This window comes from Syngnathus scovelli, chromosome 6, assembly GCF_024217435.2.
Source record: "Syngnathus scovelli strain Florida chromosome 6, RoL_Ssco_1.2, whole genome shotgun sequence".
Lineage (NCBI taxonomy): Eukaryota > Metazoa > Chordata > Actinopteri > Syngnathiformes > Syngnathidae > Syngnathus > Syngnathus scovelli.
This window is the reverse complement of record NC_090852.1, coordinates 16,134,583-16,151,154: the sequence shown is the minus strand read 5'-3', so window position 1 is coordinate 16,151,154 and position 16,572 is coordinate 16,134,583. Positions and strand designations below refer to the sequence as shown.

Here is a 16,572-nt window from a genome sequence, read left to right as displayed (position 1 = left end):
TTAATTAATCTGACCACTCCCACAGCGGCGGAGCCCACCATCTTGCAATTATTATCAACAAATAAATTAACTATGCTAACTATAATAATTAAAGTATGAATACCATCATAAAGCTTTTGGCCTGAATTCAGACTGAACACGGCTTGTTATCAAGTCCCACCTTTCCTCCGAGGTGGTCCACAGCTGGCCCGCCGCTGCCTTTTGTGTCTCTCGCACACTTGTTGCGTCTTGTTGTATCCGTTTGCCGTTATCTCCACGCTAATGGAATCACGTCGCCTTGTGTGGGGCAGGAAATTGTGCTGGTGCTGTTCTTCGGCAGCGAGTACGTGGTGCGGCTGTGGTCGGCCGGCTGCCGCAGCAAATACGCCGGCCTCAGAGGACGCCTCTGCTTCATCAGGAAGCCCATCTCGATCATAGGTGCACCTGGACTTTTTTTTTTCTTTTGCCCCCATTGCCAGTGGCAGGAAGTAACAAAGTACCTTTGTTACTAGATATTTATTTATTCATTACGTCATCATTCTCTTGTCACAGACTTGATTGTGGTCATCGCCTCCATCATTGTGCTCGCCGTGGGTTCCAATGGCCAAGTTTTCGCCACATCTGCAATCAGGTAGACCTTCTCCAATATTAGCCGTTGAGCCAAAAGACTGAGGTGTGTTTTTTTTTTTTTCTCCCCCACAGAGGCATCCGTTTCCTGCAAATCCTGCGCATGCTACATGTGGACCGACAGGGTGGAACGTGGAGGCTCCTGGGATCGGTGGTCTTCATCCATCGGCAGGTGTGTGCGAAATAACGCAGCAGTGTCACATTTGGATCGCAATACTTACATTTTAGGGATAGAACCTCAATTTCAATGAGCGCCTGTAATGCTGCTCATTATGGTAATGCTCGCTTCGCCCACTTGTTGGTAAAGTCAAACGGCTTCACAGCGACTAATCCAGATCGGTGCACACATGCACAAAGAAGCCAGAGCCGTGCAGGCTTTATAAGGATAAAGCCGAACGCAAAGCAGATCGTCGATGGCTGAACGCTATGATTGGACCTGACGTTCAGCTCTCTTTGATGCACCACGAGAGGAGTCAAGATGGTGTGTCAAGGTGGACCGTGGCCATTCCGTCTTTTGTCGGATGATCCTTTTATGAAATTATGCGCTCTGCTTAGCAGAAGTGCTTGGCACTTTTTTCCCAGCGCAGGTCGGTAGCGGCCTTATATGCAATAGTTTTGGATTTTTTTAGTTTCTATTGCATTTGAACTATTTTTTTAGTCCTGTTAATTTTTTTTTAGCGCAAACACTGTTTTCTTTTTATTTATTTATGGAGCATTTGTGGAAAAATGATAAAGTTCATTCCATTTGTGTGGAGAATAACCGCTAAATGCTGCTCCGCTGTGTTTGCTTTCAAACCTGAGTGCCACTAATTATGAATATTTTTTTCTTTTAGGAGCTGATAACCACACTCTACATCGGCTTCCTGGGCCTGATCTTCTCATCCTACTTTGTCTACTTGGCGGAGAAGGATGCTGTGGATGAGGAGGGCAAGACGGGCTTCTCCAACTATGCTGATGCCCTGTGGTGGGGCGTGGTAAGCAACTATGCCGCCATGTTTATCATATTTTGGGGATATTAATCAGTGGTCGTGCTACTGAGCCACACGGAAATGTAGCTAGCTAGATAGCTAGCTAATGCATCTCTGGCTGGGATCTTTTCAAAGAGGTACTTGGGCTTGGTTAACACACTTGAGCGGCCACATGACATGGACGTGGAAAAAGAAAAAAGAGAATTCTTGCGTTGAATAGCCGCAACAAATTATCTGTACAATGCTCTTTCAAGTGTGGTTGTCGTTGGGGGGCAGAGTCTGACCACCCGGGTGTGTGGCGTTATTGAACCTCTTGTGTTTTTTTTTTTTTTTTATTCCCGTCCTTTTGCGCGGCATGTTGTGATGCCCCGCTTCGCCCGGGCGCAAGGGCTCCAGTGTCCCGAACAGTTAATTAAACATTTGAATGGAAAGCGAGCCGTAATGAGAAACCTATGGCGGTCTTGCGCGGGGGATCGGGCTGCAAACAAAAGCAAGGTAATAAAGCATTCACCTTCAGGCTGCTTTCCCTCACAGAACTCTTCGAGCCGCGATATAAAGTGTCGCTTCTCTTAATTAAAACTTTAATTGCGGGATTACGGCCTTTATGTAACGAGGCTCGGAAAGGGGTCACGGCACTCCGTGCTCCCGATCGAGCTCCCCGTTTGAGCGGCGCCGCTCACAATGCTCCAAGAAGAATCGCAACAACGGGGGAGGGTTTGCACCTTTTTTGTTTTGCTGAGACTGTAAACTGGAGAGTGATGATCTTCGGTTCCAGCAGAATGAGTTGCGAATGTGTGTGTGCTGACAAGAATGTCAGTGCACTGAACTTTGGTACCCCCCCCCTCCTCCTCCTCCTCCATGTGCAGGTGCGGGACACAGCTGGAGAGCAAGCCAATGCCAGGATTGGATCACATTCCCCCATTTTCTCTCACTTTATGCTCTTGGGCCATTCAAATTTCCATTCCATGATCTCCAAAATCTGCTGTAAAAGATATCTTGTGTTGCTTCTAAGGTGAGGACAAACCGTCTTCTCTCGTCTCTCCCAAGGTGACTGTGACCACGATCGGCTACGGCGACAAGATTCCCCAAACGTGGATCGGCAAGGCCATCGCGTCCTGTTTCAGCGTCTTCGCCATCTCCTTTTTTGCTCTGCCGGCTGTAAGTGTCACCCATCGTTCCCCGCCGGCGTTGTTTCGTCGCCTGCCGTGATGCGAGCGATCTTCCCGCCTCAGGGTATCCTGGGATCCGGTTTCGCCCTGAAGGTCCAGCAGAAGCAGAGACAAAAGCATTTCAATCGACAAATCCCCGCCGCGGCCTCGCTCATACAGGTAAGCGACTCGGTGGTCTCGCCGCATGGATTTGACTCAAATTGTCGAATTCTGCTTCAGACGCTTTGGCGCTGCTACGCGGCCGAGAAACCCAACGGCTGCGCGGCCACGTGGAAAATGTACGTGCTGACCCCGGAGGGCATCAGAGCGGCCGAGTTGGACAACGCCAGCCCCACCATCAGGAAGCTCAACATATCGGTAATTTTTCATTCTGTGTTGACAAAGTGGTGGGGATGGCCAATTAACTCGCCATTTAAACTTTATAAAGCAAATGGATCGACACCGATAAAAGATAACTACTGCACGTAAAAGCAAAAGCTTCCAATTCACATAGCGTGCTACTTTGCCACATCCAATATGGCGGCCCCTGAATCGTCTGCATATTTTTATAGCATTTTTTTTATTGTGGCAGATTTGCGCGTCTGCTAGCGTTGTTCCTTTCACAGCAGTATTAGCTGTGTTGCAGCATAAAAGGGCAAGTGAAGTTCCCACAAACACACACACGCACACACACGCGGTCCCCCTCCTCTTGACTCCACCAGGATGACTCGACGCCTTTGTCTGTTGCGCACAAAGACTCAGTCAGTGGAGATGATGTCACCGCCGCCTTTCTCATGGGAGTAAACCTTTGTCTAGCACAACAACAACAAAACAATCTTTGTGTAGCATTGAACCCGCACCTAAAAAGGGGAGGGGGGGGGCCTGCTGCCGAGGGAGCCCGCTTCCGCTCTTTTCTGTCGCCGCATGTGACACCTTTTGTCTCTCCTCCCTCCGTATTTGCCGTCCTCGCTCTTCCCCTCCTCGCATAATTGGTTTAGCGCTCGCTTCTCCTTTTCATGTTCCTTCCATCCTTTTCATTGCTATTAAATTTTCCACCGTCACCGACTCCTTCGAAACGACTCATTCGACCTTATGCGCTCGTTCGAACTAAATAACCAAGCTTGCGTGTGTAAAGTCATTGAGAAATTTTAAATTTGTCGGATGTTGTATAAAATCGTGGCGGTAATAAGTTAGGTCATAAAGTTAGTGAATGATCCATAAATAGATCCATTTGGGTCTCCAAAATGTCTGACGTGTTCAATTTTGGGAACGTGTCCCTGAGACTGGTTTGTTGCGCGTTTCAGAAAAAAGGCCCCAAGAGGAGGCTGAAGTCGTTGCGAGGCAACGGCTCCTTCGGCGTGTCGTCGGAGCGGGCCGTGTCCATCCCCCAAATCACCTACGATCACATCGACGACTCGGCGGAGAAGAAGGACGTCTCCTTCTTCGCGGAGGAGCCCACCAGCACTGTGGAAGGTATCTGCTCGACTGTTGCTCAAATGTGCACCCCCCCCAACTCATTAGGGAGACGTGTTGGAAAAAAAAAAGTAGGAATTCATAAATCAAGTATCTTTTTAAATAACTTCAATGTTTTTGGACACCGTAAACAGTCACAAGCATCCACTCTGTGCCAAGATGACCGCCAAGGGTCTCAGGTGTGACATCTGGACGCTATTAGTGTCCCGAAGAGGTCGGGGGGGTGTTGACCGATGTGTGTCCGTACGTGCAGTGAATTCCCCCCCCTTCCGTTACACGCGCGTGTTGTTAGCACACGTGACTCAAACGAAAAGTGTGTTTATGACTCTTAGCAAAGTGGGCTGTGTGTAAACTTCCTGTTGCTCAATGGCACACAAACGTGACCCGACACGGCAGGTTCATACGTGCGCTTTATGAGCCTTCCGTCCAAGCGTGTGACCGGGAAAAATATTGAATGGATTTAAATGACTTCTTGGAAGCAGGGAATTGAATTTAAATCAATGTGTAGATGTGTTTAATTTGTTGATTGTTTTACTTTAAATGAATTGTGTGTTAAGGAAAAACAATCGACATTATTTGACAAAACAATCATTTTGTTATGTTGCATAAAAAGCGGTCGCATATATTGTGACTGGTCATTTGCGGGTCCCTAAAAAGATTTCCGTTCTCTCGCTCTCTCAGGACTCACTCGGATGTTTAAACAAACAGGTGAGTTGACTCGACTCGACTCGACTCGACTCGACTCGACTGCTAGCTTGAAGCTGACAAACACAACTACGGGCAGTTAAAATAAATTTTAAAAAAATCTTAAGAGTAAGAATATTACTTTTTTCTTGTATGTCATCATTTTTCTTTGCTTTTCTCTTTTCATCTGTCTTTTTCTCCTCTTGTATTCATCTCTTTGCCATTGTCGTCTTTGTCGTAGTCTTCTTTGTTGTCTTTTTCTCAGGCAATCGTGTTTCCCTGTGTATCATCTTCTTGGTCTTCTTTTAAATCATGAGCTGGCCTGCTTCTTTCATGAGACCCAGACACCATTTTAATTAGACGTGCAGGCTGGCAGCACCATTGTCCCCAAGTGGACCGAACGCTGCCAAGCAAATAGTCCAGTGTCCTGCCAGCACTGCTCGGCTATCGCGATCGGTAAACTGCTCATTGTCTGGCTCTCAATGTTTGGCCGCTCATGCAGATTCTCTGTCAGGTTTCCATGAATAAAAAAAAAATGCCGATTAAAAAACGGAATGTATAATCGATGTGTTTTGTCCGCTATCTATTTGCTTGAATTGTCTTTTTGCATTGAATGGCACCCAGGCCCTCGTCATCATTCTTGGTCGTCTTTCACTCTGAGCTGTCCTTCCTCTCCAGGTATCTTTCTTTCTTTTTCTCTCCATTGTATCATGCAAAGAAGCGAGGCTGATATCGAAAATATCGCGATACAGAGATTGCGTATCGATAATATACCACTAATATCACTTTTTTTTTTACAGCAAGAAAAAAATGCATCCCAACCTAAAGACTTACCATGTTTTGTTTTCTAGTGAAGTTGAGCCACGACAACAGCCTGTCCATGGACATCACCCGCACGAGCAGCCTGACTGACGAACTGGACTGCATGTGTGAGGATATTCCCCTCTCTGCCATGACAGACAACGCTCAGTAAGTCACAATTGCTTTTTTTATATATAAAAAAAAAAAGTAGTTAGGGTAGTCTGAAAAGTTGCCAAAGCTAAAGTACAGAGCTGAAAAGAAATGGCATTTTTGATCCGGGATGGTCTGTCGCCGCACAAAGCTATGCCATCACCGGGTCTTGCTGACCTGGCTCGAGCCACTTGTGTTCTCCCAAATGTCATTGCGACAAAGCGACATTTTCATGGCTTCCTCCGTTCCTACGCTAACACGCTCACAAAGAATCCGCAAATAGTCTCCAGCGAAAGGTCCTTAGACAACAATTCAACTCTGTCAGCGAAAGAATAGTGCCACTGTTTGATTACTTTGAATGATTATTGCACAGCTAGCAGTGAGCGCTATGCTTTGAGAGATCATCAGGTGTGCCTTTAATTAAACCAAAAATGGTCATTTTCTCACTACTAATGGACCTTTGGTCCTAACTGTAGCTTCCCCACCCTCACAGATTTGACTTCTATTCACTCCTGGCTTTGCATTTTCACTCCACTTTCTGTCCCCTCTTGGAAAGAAAAAAGCAGAGTGAAATATTTTTGTTCCAAGGCACCTCATGACCTTCTTCTGTTCTACACTTGCTGCTATTGTTCATATCTCTCACATTCTCCACTCACAAGAACCGTCTGGGTACCTAAAAAAAAAAAAAAAAGACCACATTGATGCGTCTCGAGGGACGTTGCGAGCATCAGATTGCTTGTTGTTTCTCTTTGCAGTCTTTTGACCTGCCCGTTCGTGGCATCGGTCCAGGACTCTTTCTCCACTCACCACTTGAATTCCACAAGGTACTGTACTGGCTCTCATTCTATTCTTCTTCTCCTTTTCTTTACCACCACTCTGCCTCTTCCTTCCTTCCTTCCTTCACGCCACCTTCCACCCTTTGTCCCATCATCCACCTTAGTAGGACATCATGGGAAGTTTTGACATTCCAAGAATGCTCACACGTTTTTTTTTTTTTTGTTTGGAATATTTGTGGCTCCGGTAGTATTTATCTTTGTAAAAGTGTCACTAGAATTTCATTTTTTAGTCGAAAAACTTGTTGTCTCACCGTAAATGTCAATTTGACTGACGCACAATCACCAGTAGATGGCAGTGATGCATCGTTTGACCTCTGATAGCCGCTCAATTTGTGAGTCTATCGGGAGAAATTGTTGAACTTGATTATCAAAGAATTGAAAAAGGAGGAACGTAGCTTCCTGTTGTAACACAAATATTTTTTTTTTTATTGATAGGCATCTTTTTTATTCTCATGGCATATACGTGTCCTTGATCCCAAAAGGCCTCAAGGCGCATATTGAAAACGTGGCATGTCCATTGTGACATGATTTGCGGTTGCGTGCGAGTGAGCCGGTCGGCCGGCCGGCCCTCAAGTGGGCGTTGGGAGACAGTGCGCGCTTGTGTGCCGCGCAGTGCTCGCTAGCTCGCTCGTAAGTCAGCTTTAATGGCCCGGCTCAAACCGGAGCCGTGCGGGGCGCTCCCAAAACAGCTGCCCTGGTGTCACGCCATCCGGGCAAGCGCTGTCATTTTGGACTCCGTATGGCGATCTCCACCCTGAACCGCCCGAGGGCGCGTCTACTACAAATCACGCACGCCAACTTTCCCCTCAGCAACTCCACCGAGAGTTCCGCTGTTTGTTTGGATTTGTTGCAGAAATGAGACTGTTACTTTGCGGCTATGTGGGAGGAGTGTTGTTTTTTTTTTTTTCTTCTTCTTTCATATGTGTGAGAAGCGTCGGCATAGTCATCAGTGGGCCTCTGAAGAGGAAGTGGTGTAGGCTGGCGTATGCGTGCAACCCTTCCCCAAAAAAAAAAAAAAAAAAATTGGGGAAGGGAAGACAAAGCTTTCAAGACTCTCTCGCCACCACCCAGGAAGTTCTGCTATGTGTTCTCAGCGTTTGGGTGTGAAGAGGATTACGCAGATGGAGAGTAAAGATAGCCACTTTCAGTTTGGCCTTGTGACTTTTGGTATTTTTGTCTCTTTGAGGACGACTACTTACGACACTACTACTGTGAAGTCATTTTGTATTTCGGAGCTGCCGAAATATGCAAACCCCTCAATTTCGCTTCCTTGACTGGAAAATATACATACGTATACATTTATATAAACCCCATTTTTTAATATTACTATTTTTATTATCATTATATAGTATTTTATTACTATAATACTTTTAATTATTAGTATATTTTTGTTTGTATATTTAATCATTTTTCTCTTCTTTACTATCATGAATTCTTCTACTTTACATCCATTCATGATGAATTCAACTGGCCTTTTCTGTTTTATTAAAAACCCATTTTCTTCTATCAATTAAGGCATAACTAAAAGTTTTTTTGATAATAATTGTTTTAGTTGATTTATTTGAACTCTTTAAATAAGCCTCTTCTTTCTGCTCCATCCTCGGACCTGTAAAAGCCTACACAGCCCACCTGCGGGCAGCTCTTAATGAGTTCCCCCCCCTCTCCCGAGCTGACCGGAGATAAATAATGAAAAGGCGCGGCGGCAACGCCACAGGAGCCACTGGAGGCAGACGCATGCATCACGGCCCCCAGGGTCCCCCTCTGCCGAGCAACTGGCGCCTTTTGTGCGCCCGTCGCTGTGAACAAATTGACTTTTTGTCTGCGGCGGCCTCTGTATGCTCGTCTTGTACACTGTACCGCCATAGCCACGGCGCGGCGGGGGGGCGGTGCCGGCATACGGCGCACAATGTGTGCGGCGGCGGCGGCGGACTCCTTTCAAACCGTCTACAAGTGTCTGCGCTACTTTGTTTTGCTGTCCGGCGCATTAAATGGCATGTGGACTAAATCAAATGAATGACGTGTCAAATTAAACATCAATCCAGATTCCAGACTCGGGATAGATGCCGCCTTGTCCCTGTGAGGTGTCCAAGCCACCTCTCTGTGATCTGACATTAGTGCTGACACCTGGATAAATACACTCCATTTTCTGGCCTGCCCTCCCCGAGGATGAAAAGTGTAGTGTGCCGCAGCCGCAGCACCTGAGCGGCCTGTTTGTACAGCGCCGACGGCGAAGGCTTCCTCCGCACTGCTTTTGGCTGGCCTCCTGCACTCTCAGGATTTCACGCCATTTGATGTGGATTTGGAGGCTGGCTGGGGGTACACGGAGGAGGAGGAGGGTTTGTTCAGGTGTGGCGACCGGTGCCGCCGCCACCCCGACCTCTGATGTTGCGTTCGTCGGCGGCCAGGTGCCAGAGCTCCGTCAGAAAGCCCCCTCTGTTGTTCCGGCCCTGGAGATGAATGGAGGGCCTGTTGACAGAGCTCGTCTGTGGGGGGACTGCATGGGCTCGGAAGACCACGCCCCCTCCCCTGGCAAATGTTGGCCTGTTAACCTGCTCTCGGAGCACGAACTTTGAAGAATTATGAGAGTCGCTGAAACTTTCATAGCTGCAAAATCAGTTTGATACTTTGCAGTATTGATGGAGACAGATTTTTTTTTTTAGCTCAACTGGTTCCTCCTTGCTAGCGTGTCTGTCACATTGCTGGCTGATGTAATTTTCCAGTGCTGTTAATAGGAGCTCATATAGAGCAGTTTATAGTGCGAGACCTCCTCAGATGGGTCACGGCAGTAAATGGGACTATTAACCCCGCCCCCCCTCTTCTCTGGTGCTGAAAGGCCACACTCTTTATAAACGGCAAATGTACATGTGCTGTAAAAGTCTCGTTCTGAGCACGCCTGCCATTTTTAAAGCTCATTTTCTGGCCAGTATCAAAAGCGGAGGTCGCCAAGTCAAATGGGGGAGCTGCAGGGGTCCAAAGTTGCAAGAAAATAAATAAATAGATAAATACAAAATTTGATTAAAAGGCGATCTGTTTATTTTATATTATACGAGCTCAGTCTACACACCAAGCAAATCGGTACATTATTAAAAGGATATATAATTAAAAATTTTTAAATATTTTTTTTTAGTCAAATCAATATTTGCGAGCAACAAATGGAAGGCGTTGCGCAAACAGCCATTGAAGTAAAATGAAATTCAGCTGCGCATTGGGACAGTATACTGCATCTTTTTCCCCAATCTATAGTATTTTTTTTTAGTATCAATTATATTCATTCAATAACATTTAATTTAAAAATGTATCAAGTAACATCACCTATAAATGGATGAATGGTGAGCGTGGAAGACACGGACTTTCTTTTATGACCAGCAGGATGCGCTGTTGCAACATCACTCTGCTACCTCCGAGCGCCTCACTTGACGCTTTTGTTTTTGTTCTAAAATCAAGATGCCATCATCCCTGCTCTCATTTCCACCCAGAGTGCGAAGGATATGTTAAGTGTAGTGTTTAGATTAAGTGGAAATGTCCTTGTAGTTTTTTTTTTCTTTTATTCCTCCTCTTTCAATTTCCTCCCTGACTTTTGGTGTCCAAAGTCAGGCGTGTCTTGGCGATCTCACACCAAGCATTAGCGAGCGACGTGGCTCCGCTCATTGTCATATTTTCTAGCCCACTTTTCCATCGTGCTGTGCGGAGGAAGCAGAAAAGGAAAATAATCAAGGAAACCACACTTTTCCCTCTCTATCAAAGCTGTGTTTTTCTTTGCGCTCTGCGCCAAGCCTTCACGGCCTTTGCGGCGGACGGCGAACAAAAGTTGCGGTCGCTCCCAAGCACCTAGCTAACAGGAACTTCGTGTTTTCTTTTCATCCACGGCGATCCGGCTTGGAACAAAGTGTGCATGGTTCAAAATGTACGCACACTTGATATACTGAATCTTTTTTTTTTCTTCTTTTTCTCTGGGATTTGTAGCATTTTGCCTCATTGTCTCCCACCTTGGGTCAGGCCGCAGCACATATTCTAGCAGTCGTCATTTTCAGGAAGGGAGCCTCTGCGGCAGATGTGTGTGTGCGTGTGTGTGTGTGTTTAAGCCTCTGCTTACGGGAAGCATATCTGCAGTCGGGGATGAATGTGGATGGGTGATGCCTGCTTTGTTATTTTCCCTTCAGTGTGTGTGTGTGTGCGTGTTGTGTGTGCGTGTATTCCGTTGTTTACAGTGGCAATACAGTAGAAGAGAATAGAGCTGAGCTGTGTTAAGAAGCAGCGCACAATAATAATAATAATTTGATGGACTATAAAACCCTACTCTGGGTTAAAAAAAGGAAAAAAAAATCAAGTGGCTATGTTGGTTTTTAATCGTTTCCGGGTAATTTTGGGTCACTCTTAAAATGGTTGAATTGCCTCTAGCGTTTGAGAGATTAATATTTTGGACAAGTCATCGATTGATCATTTAAAATGTGTAATTTTCCTTGGGGGGGGGGGCAAGAAATTAATTTGCTACTAAAAAAACATACTTAATTGAAATCTATATACTCCATCACCAGTGTTCCGTCTAATGAAGTCCAAAATGCTGGAAGTGAGCCCCCGACCCCCCCCCCCCCCCCCCCCCCCCCCCCCCCCACACACACACACACCTATGGCCACGCTCTCAGCCCCAAGCAGGGAAAAGCAATAGGAAGCCATAGCAATAAAAGTCTCTGACATTGATGTCAGCCTTTCCCAAACACTCAGGACTTGTGGGGGGGCCCCACTAGTTGCTGTCGCCATGCTGTGGAAAAAGATTGATCTCGGTGTCATCTGCGAAAGACGGTAGTGGCGGCGGCTGACGTTGAGGAATTTCCCGAGTTTACCCGAGGCTTTTCGTAGCAAAACGCAGACTGTGCGCAAATTATACACACAACTGCGACGGGGGGTTCTCGGGGAAATCATTTTGTCACGAGAGTCTGGTGAGAAAACTAACAAAGCGGAAAAGAAAAGTTGTGCTTTTCTGCCACGGCGCTTAAAAAGTAACCTTCATTGTTTTGTCACTTTGAGCTTTAAAAGACCACCCAACCCAACCGACTTTTTATTTTAGCTGTTGAGTAACTCGTTAATCCCCTCTGTCATTCCATTTTGACGGGATTAGGTTCATGCACAAGGCCCCTTACTCATGCCGGCGGATTGCTTATGACAGGCCCTCATGCAGACACCTTGACCGCCACGAGCAACGACTTAAACCAGGCAAGAGAGCGCCACGATCGGAGGGGGCGGGCTAGCTAGCGCTCCACACACGAGCTAAATCGAGGAAAGAGAAACAGCCCGTTGCTAATTCTCCCTGATGTTCAAAAAAAAAAAAGACGCTTTTGTTTTCCTTCAGAGCAACACTTGGAAGCAATCTTGAGCTTCACGGGTGAATGATTGTTGACAATTCAAATAGCGGAAAGATAAACCGACAGTACAATTTGCCAGCGGATTTGAGTCTTTTTACATTCCGCTGCAGTAGGGGGCAACGTTGCTCATTTCGGATTTGTGTTTCTACCTTTTCTGCATGAACGTTTGTCAAATGGCGGTGCAGTCTGACTTATTGCGTTTAATCCATCTAATTGTTTCGTTTCGTAGACTAGAACCCGGTCTGCCTCGGAACTAATTCCGTCTGGGTATTCTATTTAATTGGCCACACTGGGCTTTAAGCTCTTCTAAAGGCAGCCTGCGCCCTTTACCCCCTCCGAGCTCACCCTTTTAAGAATATAAACCCCTTATCTTCTCCATTGTCGTCCCGACGGGAGCGAGAAGGTGGCGGAGAGCGCTCGAGGAGAAGTGACGGGTCGCAAATAACGCTATCAAACGACACGGCGCAGCGTGAAGCCGATTGAAATTGATCCGAAGGGACTCAAGCCACGGTCACATGCGTGGAATTCAAAAGAACAAGACAGCTTAGACTCAGGGGGAAAAAATCCAAATTGTTTGGTGGAAAACAATGCTAGGCTAGCGGGAGGGAGCGAGGGGGGGGGGGGGGTTTGATTGGTCAGTTGGTTGCGTGGCTGAACGCTGATAATCCACACTGGCAAATCCCATGCGTTTAGTCAAATTATTCCAGGCCCTTAAAGCTCCCATTGTGGCCGTCGGCGGGTGCGCTGCTGTCTGAGCTCCCCAATATCCCCCCCGCCCCCGCGGGGACAACAATGCCGCCATTCAAGACCGCTCGCCGCTGCTTGACGACCAACTTCAGGTGCGAAGCGGCTTGCAGAGCCGCTGGCTTATATTAAATGACCTTAGAGTTAACCTCCAAGGGTATGGAGATAGGGAGGGGGGAGGGGCAAGAGAGGAAACAGTAAGTATTTGTAAGAGAGATTAAATGAAAGAATGGCAGCGCCGCTTGTCGGATTTGAAAAAGAATGCGACAAATTCAGATTGCAAAATTTGGATAGATGCTAAAGTCACGGCGGGCCCTAACCCTAACCCCCCACACACACACACACACACACTCTCAAAGCATTGATTAGCCGTACTTGCACCGAGAAAGGTTAACTGCAGTTCTCCCTTGCGAAGAGTCTTGGAATGACACCTTAACTCGGCTCGAGCTGCTCCATTATGTGCATTTTTGAGTGAACGGACGTCTTCATGTCGGGCCAGTTCTCTCTCTCTCTCTCTCTCTCTCTCTGTGTCAGAGAAAAGAAAAATACTTAGCGGACGTTTGCTTTCAACTCTGCGTCCGTGTAAATGCGCCATTGGGAATTTTGCTGGGGCGCTTGCCATTGCCAAATGGAATCTGTTTTCTCGGCAGCTGCGCGACTGCGTTCAAAAGACGGCCGTGTGTTGCAACCTGCTCCAGTCAACTCAACCTTGGCTCACCTCGCTAGCCGGAGTCGAGAGCTGCTAGCGAGGCCCAAGCCAACGACGCTTAGCGAGGCCCAAGCCAAATTTCAGAAAGTCTCTATTATCCACGGTGCTTTTGCGATAGCTACGTAGCGGGCTTTTCGCGTAAGCTAGCCACTCATGGATCCAAATTAAATGAATATTTTGACGTCTGGATTTTTTTTTTCATTTGTTCCTAACGGTCACTTCCGTTGTTTGTTTGTTAGCATATCTCGCACAGACTGATTTTTTATTTTTTTACTGATTGCAAACTCGGTTCCATCTTTCCTGTCTGTCGTCATGGCAACCGCTGTGTACACAAAGGCTCCCGTCACCTGCTTTATTTTGCTTGGCCACTCCCCCCCCCCCCTGGAGCCTCCGTACTAGGTGCTTGACATGTTCAATGTCAATATTTGTTGTGAGCATAAACAAAGTGTCCTTTTTCAAGCAAAGGACTTTTTAAAAAATGTTCCGCGGAGCAGCAAATTCATGTACAAGGAAATTTGGATGATTTGACTCCGCTTTAAAAGTCCGATGTGTCGCTCAGCACATATGTCAACATCTCGGCTTGTTTGTCCAGCTCGAGCGTACGCCCGAGGTATTTTCCTCCTCGGCCGCGCTCCGCTTCACGCTTAGGCAATCGGAGCGTTTTCGCACCCGAATGCCTGCCAGCGCCACGCTCAGGTCCGGCAAAACTGGGTCAAACCAGTTGGTCAATTGCGATTAGTATTGTAATTGATTAGGTGTGTGAATGGTTTGTTTCCGCACCGGTTCCAACTCATTGACGATAAGCGGTGTAGAAAATGGATGCTAACGTTGACTTAGCCTAATTTTGTGTCCTAGCTTCAGGCGCTTCAATATGCCACTCGTTTTTGTTGTCGTCACAAATTTGACTTCTTGCTAAAAAGTAAATAACGGAAACCCGTTCGTTGACGTCGACGTGTCTCGCTCTGACCGACATCCATTCGTTTTCGCTCTTTCCCGCGGGTGCTTTTTGGAAGCGGAGCGCCAAAAAGCAATTCACGTAAAAGTGTCCCGAACTATGACAGATGTCTCGGTTCAGATTGCAAATCAGTCGGGTCCAAGCGTTTACACGGAGCGGTTTAGCCCTAAATAGTCGGTTGCAAAGTGCAACTTCACACATCACAGTGCTTCATTCATCTTTGTCCGTTCAAGCGATCCTGATTCATCACATGAATCATATTTAGCGCGAGCGTGCTCAAACCGTCGCCGAGGTTCACTGAGGTCACTTTGGCACGTCGGGATCGGAAAACAAACTCTCTTCCCCCCGTCGTTGGTACTAATGTCGTGATTGGGTTAGTTTGGCTCTGCCCGCCGCTTGACCCGTGTATGCAAAGCCGCCATCTCCAACACATCTGTGCTTAGTTAAACCAAGGCTGTGTTTTGGACCTATTATAGTCGAGGAGACAACACGGCCTGACTGCTACTCTGACCACTCACCCTTGTCTGACTTGTGCATGTGGTCGGTCGCTATGGCGACCCGCTGAAAAGGACTGCTTCCTGAGACTATGTTGTGTTTGAGGCTTGGCAAGGCTTCGCTAACCTAGATATTATTTTTAGTCCATCGGCGGAGTCGCAGCGTGTGTCGACCGGAGAGCCCTTTTTGAAAAATGTTCAAACACACTGCCATCGGGTCGTTTTGGATTTATGCGCGTCGGAGGGCCCGGACATCTGTTGAAGCCGTCGGCAGACGTGACGGCATGTAGAAAGTTCTTGTTTGCCGGGTCGTCGACGGCAGCGGGGTTGTCCCTCGTCCATCTGTGGCCTTTTATTGCCTTTCTGGCTCTCCGTCTAATAAAGGTTTGACAGGCTGAGCGTGAAGGTCACGGTTATTAAATGCATTAGATGGTAAAGTCGACAGCCGCAGCTGTGCCAGGCAAAAAGTGATGAGTCGATGTGTGTCCAAGGGGGAGGCGGCGGGGGCAAACAAAGTTTTTTTTTTTTCTTTCTCCCCTCCTTTCTTTCCTTTTAGCCACCTGGTTTGCTGAGGGGACCTTGCAGTCTTTTGATAAATGCGCCAAAAAGGGCGACGGAGTAGCTCATGACGCAAATTCGAGTTTGCGCTTGGGATAAATCTGAAGATGGACGCTACACCTGCTGCTTCTCCGACTCTATTTGAGCTTCCGTGTCCAAGGGTGCAAAAAGTCAACTGGGACACAAATGCGGGGGTCAATCCCTTTTTGATTAATGGGAACCAAATCTGCCTCTTTTATTGGCTCCATGGAATTAACTCATTCAGTGCCAGAGATGGTTATAGACGTCAAAGATATTAACTGAGTTAACCAATGCCAGATGAGAACTTATACGTCCCTCCATTGTTACTATTCAGGACTTTTTTTTCTTTCTGTTAAATATGCCATAACGGGGTAACTGGTAGAACAAATAGCCAAATTTTGGCTGAACTTTTAGATGAGTTGTGTTTTGACTAAATGGCGTGAGAAAGAGCCGAGTTGTCACAGCGGTGCATTCTGTAGTCCGTCGCCCTTTTTTTTTTCTTTTCTCCGCTTCTGAAAAACAAATCATCACCCAAAGTGTTCTCAAATGAAGTCCTCTCCCACCTCATTTGCATTGATATGAAATTTGGACAAACATCTGATGAAGGAGGGGGGAGTAGCACCCGGGTGATTAAAGGGTCACTAGCCAATCATAAAAGAGAATCCCTCCACGCCGTCCGTCTCGGACAAGAAAAGAAACACGGCCAATACGAACGCTCGGCCGAGCCAGCGAGCGAGCGCTCATTGTGTCTGCTATCTGTCGCCGCACAATGAACCGTCTCATGCTTGGGGATGAGTGTCACAAGTTCAGCCTTTATCGCCGCGACCCGCGTTTGACCTCACGCAACGTCGCTGAAGAGGCCGTGTCAGCGCTGCGGAGAGACGCATACAAGCCCCCGGACAGCTTTTTCTTTTAGGATCATCGCTCAAGAGGAGACAGGAGACACCCACACACACACCGCATGGACGTCTACTTGGATGCACGCCACAGAGCGCTATTTGTGGGTACTAGCAAAACACACGTCAGCCCCCCCCCCCCCTCCCCCCCATCACGTCCTGTGACGGA

At 47.1% G+C, this 16,572-nt stretch overlaps 1 protein-coding gene across 6 annotated transcripts in view; it reads left to right on the top strand.

Annotated features, from left to right (window-relative positions):
• kcnq1.2 (potassium voltage-gated channel, KQT-like subfamily, member 1.2) overlaps positions 1-16,572 on the top strand; it is a 70,484-nt gene that overhangs the window by 9,326 nt on the left and 44,586 nt on the right. For 2 of the 6 annotated variants that reach the window (XM_049723633.2, XM_049723632.2), the window contains exons 5-16: positions 291-417; positions 532-610; positions 682-778; positions 1,440-1,580; positions 2,622-2,732; positions 2,807-2,902; positions 2,963-3,100; positions 4,027-4,195; positions 4,877-4,903; positions 5,504-5,557; positions 5,731-5,848; positions 6,586-6,654. In XM_049723633.2, coding sequence (XP_049579590.1) covers positions 291-417; positions 532-610; positions 682-778; positions 1,440-1,580; positions 2,622-2,732; positions 2,807-2,902; positions 2,963-3,100; positions 4,027-4,195; positions 4,877-4,903; positions 5,504-5,557; positions 5,731-5,848; positions 6,586-6,654 — 1,226 coding nt within the window. The remainder of the gene's footprint in view (positions 1-290; positions 418-531; positions 611-681; positions 779-1,439; positions 1,581-2,621; positions 2,733-2,806; positions 2,903-2,962; positions 3,101-4,026; positions 4,196-4,876; positions 4,904-5,503; positions 5,558-5,730; positions 5,849-6,585; positions 6,655-16,572) is intronic. The other 4 variants (XM_049723634.2, XM_049723635.2, XM_049723636.2 and 1 more) reach the window with 4 other exon arrangements.